General features: G+C 38.9%; 1 protein-coding gene across 10 annotated transcripts in view; it reads left to right on the plus strand.

The window, feature by feature from the left end:
• The window catches only part of Carmil1 (capping protein regulator and myosin 1 linker 1), a 305246-nt gene extending 299627 nt beyond the window's left edge, over positions 1-5619 (plus strand). For all 10 annotated transcript variants that reach the window (XR_015439361.1, XM_087181828.1, XM_087181832.1 and 7 more), the window contains one exon: positions 4930-5619. Coding sequence is in view for 7 of the 10 variants with exons in the window: in XM_087181828.1 (XP_087037954.1) it covers positions 4930-5066 (137 nt within the window). In the remaining 3 variants the exon portion in view is untranslated. The remainder of the gene's footprint in view (positions 1-4929) is intronic.
• The last annotated feature ends 381 nt before the right edge of the window (positions 5620-6000 follow it).

The raw sequence follows: 6000 nt of genomic DNA on the forward strand, positions 1-6000 counted from the left end.
TCCCTGCCCCATCTTTCACTTTTAAAGGATTTCCTGTGTGGACTTATTTTCTAAAGAATGTCAAGAGTTATTTTTGAGGATATCATAAGTCAAAATCTCTGTCCCTGTATTCCTCTTTTGTTAAAGACACCTGAGGTTACATAGATATTTCTAGAATTTGGAAATTTACACTTAAACTGTTATATCCAGTGATATAAATCACTTATTAACCAAGCCCCTCAAAACAGTGATCCTTCCGGAGCCACTAGAAGCCAGAAAGAAGCCACCCCCAGTACCACACAAATCACCCAGGGAGGCTTTGAGTAAGCTAAAGGTGAGTGCAGAGATAGCCAAGTCATACAAAAGCCAGGGGAAGACATTCTGTGTCTGTCTCACAGTTTTCCATGACCTCGTTTGTTAGCTTAAAATTCTCCTTGTGCTGGATTGTATCAAATTTTGATTGAATTAAATAGGACCATCTTGTATTACTTTTGCTTCCTTGATTTTTCAAAATAGGCACCAGGAAGTAATTTTTTACCAGTGCTTCAATTAAAGTAGTTTTATATCTAATATCTTAATTTTGTTTTGTTAGTGCCGATTCCTAGCATTTGACTGGCTTCACCTTTGAGAACTGCATAGCAGTCTGCTTTCTGAATGATTCCTGGCTAAAATAAATATTTACTAGACCAATTCATGGTGTGTTCTTTCCTTTAAGTCTTTTAAGAGCAGCTTTTTTTATACTAAAACGAATTTCCTAAATCGTGTTATTTCTGAAACAGAGGCTATTGTTCTCAAAGCATGCTGCATATTCTTTATCATGATTATGTTTTAATTGTGTGGCTATTTTAATATTAATTTAACAGGTAAAATGTTTACTGTTTACTAGAAATATTTGTAGCTGCCTCTTTTGCATTTCATATCATTTCTTCTCTGCATTTAATTATTCGCTGTGATATTTTCATACCTCGTTGGCATATATCCTATTTTCTTGAAGAAAATAGTTGTTTTTGCTTGGCTTTGCATGTATTGTAGTGGATCCTACTTATATGGCACAACTGATTCTGAGATTGCATTTATATATTGATTGCTTCTTCTGTACTCCAACATGCAGCCAAAAAATGTTTGGCTGTGGCTTACAGGCTCTTAAGTTAGAGCTCCATTCTGCACTTTCCCACCAGATCCAGATTCTACTTTCCCTATAAAAATCCTTAAGAGAAATTTAGCAGTCGGTTGGCATTTTGGGCTCTTCCTAGGTAAGAATAAAAAAATCAGGGCCAACTACCAAATACTATTTTAAGGTCACCATTTTTGCTTCCTGAAAATACAGATGTCAGTAGAGCTTACAGTAGAGAAAAATCTCAATTTTTTCTGTGAATCTCTGGCTCTGGGTTTATATGCATATTTCAGAAGGTTTTTAATTAGCAGATGTACCTTTGCAACTATGCATATGCAAAATCAAATCATCTTCAAGAGCAACAAACTTCACGTTTAAGCCTCTCTGAGACAGTTAGTGTGACTGTAGACAGGATGCAAATATGTATGCAAGAGTTTGTGCTGCATAAATCACCCTCTCATTTACTCAAGTGTCTTTTACCAATTATTAGTACACAATGGGGATAAATACATGTAAAGGCACGTGTACAGAGATGCTTCAGCATTCTTAACTGTATAAATACACTAAAGTCCAGTTTATTTTTTACCCTTTCTAAAATCAAACATTAAATCAAGCTACTTAGGAGGAGGCCTTTCTAATTTAGTAAAAACCCTGAATTTTGTAAATATTTTTCAAATGAATTCCAAAGATTTAGGTTTCAAGCAGACGAATTCTACTTAGACCATCCTTTAATGGAAGCCTGACCAAACCTACTTCAATATAATTGTAATTAGTATCTTAATTACATGCAATCAAATAGATGCTCCCTAAGGACTGGAAAACAAACTTGACAAAGAACATTCCTCCTACAAAGTTGTTTGTGCTGGGGATCTGGACTGATCCTGCTAGAGGCTGGGAGACTTCGTGCTCTGATTTCCAAGCTCATTGTGTTAGTTATGTGGCTAGGTCCTTCATCCCTGTACCTCAGTGCCCCTGTCTGAATACCTGGTGTCTGTCTCTACAGTACTAAGGATGTGTCAGCCTGGTCCTAGGTTGGGTGGGTATCATGTGCATTCACAATGGGTAGAGTTTAATCAAGGAAGGGGAATTTACTTAGAACAGTCTCCTCTACTTCCTGCTAAGGATGGAAACCAGAGCCTTGCACATGTTAAGAAATGCTCTCACTGAGCTACAGCCACAGGCCTAGAATGAGTTTTAAGTAGTGTTACCACCTTAATGAAATGCTTTGACAGCTCTCCTGAAAAAATGTGGTTTTTTCCCCCCTCAGTAACTATGTTGCTGCCATTTTTGCGTGCATGACTAATAGTAGCTCTGTGTCACCAGCCCCAAAGTTTGTGTATTAACTTGGCGATCTTTGCTGTTTTCTTCTGGCCTCCTACCCTGTTGTTTCGAGAAGCCCTGAAGGACTCAGAGGCCCAATGTCAGGGACTTCCAAAAAACAGTGCCGAGTGGAGACTAAAGGACAGTGCTCTTTGCTGAAGATTTTTATGTTGTATTTCTTTGAGTTTTATTCATGCCTGCTGTAATGACCCTGGTTATCTGAGTTTTTGTCTATGACACAGACACTTTGAATTACATAATACTTCTTCATTTTTATTTTTTATTTTTTAGTACCGGGGATCGAACTCAGGACCTTGCACTTGCGCAGCAGGCGGCGAAACCACTGAGCTAAATCCCCGGCCCACTTCTTCATTTTTAGAAAGTACTTTTATGACACATTATATAACATAAATTAGACCTGTGATTTCCAGGAAGCTAAAAGTGTGTGAAGTTTATTATTTTGATCTAGGGATTAAAACAAATACATTCACCTGGAAGACAAATAAGCAACCTATCATTTTTACTTCTTTTTTTGGACCTGTAGTGTTGCAAGCTTATTTTGAGTCATTTCATATTGAGAAATCATTCACTTTGGTTTACAATAGAATGAAAAAATTCATAGCAGATCTCACAAGTAGTGCTCTATTTTGAGGTTAGATTTGTTGTGGAATATTTTCAAGAAAAAGATATTAGGAGCCTTCCCTAAATCCCCTTTTTCTCAGTATGTACAGAGGTTGAGAACTTTAAAAAGTCATGAATGTCCAGCTGGTTTTGTGATAAAAGACAAAATATTTAGAAATATTTATCTTCTTTCTCCAAATTTGCCTTATTAATAATTCTCAAAATATCATTTGTACAGCATATTTAATTTTTTCCCAATACAAGCTTAAAAAATTAAAAACCAATTATAATATTTCTTGTTTTTCTACTTCATCTGAGAATGTGCCCAAAGATTGGACAAAAAGAATTTGAAATTTTTAAATTATTTACTTTTATGATGAGAGTTGGAAAGGAGTTTTCAGAGTTTTGGGTAATTTCAATTTAATTTCATCAAGTAAAACATCTAACCTGGGCTTAGTGGTGCACTCCTGTAGCCCAGCATTCTGGTAGGCTAAGGCAGAATGATTACATGTTCATGCCCAGCCTGGGCAATTGACTTAGTGACACCCTATCTCAAAACTTAAAAACATAAATAAAAAAGGCCTGGAGATGTAGCTCAGTGCAAAGGCCCTGGATTCGATACCCAATACTTACAAAAAAAAAAAATCTAAATTTTTACTGTCAAAAGACTAGAATCTGTTCCTGACAGCTATATTGGCAAGAGAAGTGCTTTATTATGTTTATATTTAGCTTTACCTTCCTGAAATACTCTTCAGTGAGTTAAACATTTAAACAGCCAGCTCCTGTCAGGTTGGAAGTGTGAACATAATGCAGAAATCAATGTGATAAAAAGCATCCAATGAATCTGGCAGCGTCCTGGGGACTGAAGTAATGCATTCTTGGTTGGATCATTTGAGCTTCTGAGTGATGAGGTTGCCATGCTCTGCTTTTGAGCCACTTTGCAAAGGGTGTGGCTTTGTTGTTTTTAGCCCCAGTGGTGTCTGTGTAATGGGTGTGGTGAGTGACATCCCTTGCCCTTGTAGCTCTGATAGAGTGCAGCAGCCTCCCAGCCTCTCGCAACATACAGTGATAGCAAGGCTGTCATCCAGTTGGAAAGAATGCGAGGTTTGGAGGACTGATTGCATTTAACTCCTGGTTCCAAGTTTTACGAAACCTTCCTTATAGGGTAATTGGGAGGAGTAGCAGTAATAAAACAGTCTGACATAACTTCTAGCAACGCTTCTCCCACCATGGCTTTGTAAAGTCTCAGTGGATCCTTCACATTTATCTGGAATCAGATTCCTTTACCTGGAGAGATGAGGTATTGCAGGAAATATTAAATTCATTATCACTGTACTTTGGTACTATTTCATAGGGAGTGAAGAATAGTCCTTACTTAAAGAGTGAAGATGAGCTTTGCTGAGGCATGGAGAGGTCTCAGATTCCTAGGCCTTTTCCTGATAGCCTGCCCCAAAGCAGAGATAACCGAGCATGAATCCTGGGCAGATGCCAAGTGCTGCATCCGTCAGCCAGCGCCAGCTCTGGCTGCATCTCCCCTGTACCTTGTGGGAGGAAGCAGCTGAGACTGAGGAGGTTCCCTGTGCGGAGCAGCCTCCAAGCTTTCCTCCTTCTTTGACCCCCATCCTTACCTTTCCTCACTTCCGATCCTCAGCCACATCTATGAGAGGTTCCCCCTGTCATAGACTGTGTTTTTGTGTTTGCTTGTTTCACTTTGTTTCTGTTTTGGTCGGTTTGTTTTTAGTCTGTCTCGAACATAATAAATAGCAAGTTTGTTTTGGAGCCATCCCCCTCCTCCCCTTGCCCAAGGCTCCTGCGTCTCCCCAAACTGCTGGACAGGCCACTGTCCATCCTTGTCTTGTTGGTTAATAGCACCACTTCTTGCCTTTCCATTTCAGTGTCGAGGAGAAGCTGGGGCCCTCAGGCCCAGGACTATCAAGAGCAAAAGCAACAGTCTTCCAATAAAGACAGCCTCCAAGGCAGCAAATCTAGTGACTCCGGAGAAGAAGCAGAAAAAGAATTTATTTTTGTGTAAAGGTTACCCATGCCAAAGTCTTCCTGTGCAGGGAGCATTTATCAGCCATCAGAGAGGAACCAAGGCTGACACCTTTTCTTCCCTTCTGTTGATGCTTTACTCTCTTCTCTCTAATCTTTTATTTCCTTCCTTCCCTCTCCCCGCCCTCCATCTTTCCATCCCTAGTTCCTTCTTCCTTTTGTTTTCAGAGTATAGAAACAGATCCTTTGCTTGTTTGTCAAAGCACATTTTTGGTCTTCCCCCAGTCCTTGGTGTTTGCTTTCTAAACATTGCTTCATAAGCCTTTAGTGAAAGCCAGCAATTCTTCCTTGGGCCCTACTTGAATTTCTCTGAGGCAGCTAGAGATCGCCCTGCAAGCTGGGTTTTGGAGTTTAATGGAGTAGCTGGACGCAGACTCATGCGAGTAACTCCATCTGGAAGATGGGGCAGCTGCTGAAGGTGTTTGTGTCCAGTCTGCACATGACTCAACGTACCAATTTTTTCTTGATGTATGCAATTGCACATTGTAATTATATTAACAGAGCACATTAATAAATAATTTGTATAAATTATATATATTAGATCTCGGGTATGGTTTTTACATTCTCCCATGGGGAACTAACTTCCTTCCTTGATGTGGAATTGTACATTTTAAAGCTTGGCGAGTGGCCTTCACACCGTGGACAAGCACCGCCAGAGGAGAGACACTGCCCAGCTCAGTGTATATAGTGGATTGGAATGAGGTTTTATGAATATTCATGTTTGTTGAAGGCTTTTAATTTCTGTCTGCATATTAGCTCTTAATGTGTGATTTTAAGAGAGAATACTTTGACACCTGTAAAAAAAAAAATCAAAATACTACTCTTTATATGACATTTCACAAATATTCACCTACATTACAAGCTGAAGGTATTTTATTCATATGTATATTTATACCAATAAAATGATTTTACAA

Source organism: Heterocephalus glaber, unplaced genomic scaffold (assembly GCF_053883595.1).
Source record: "Heterocephalus glaber isolate CG9 unplaced genomic scaffold, H.glaber_assembly_v1.0 deba00001472, whole genome shotgun sequence".
In the NCBI taxonomy this organism is placed as follows: Eukaryota; Metazoa; Chordata; class Mammalia; order Rodentia; family Bathyergidae; genus Heterocephalus; species Heterocephalus glaber.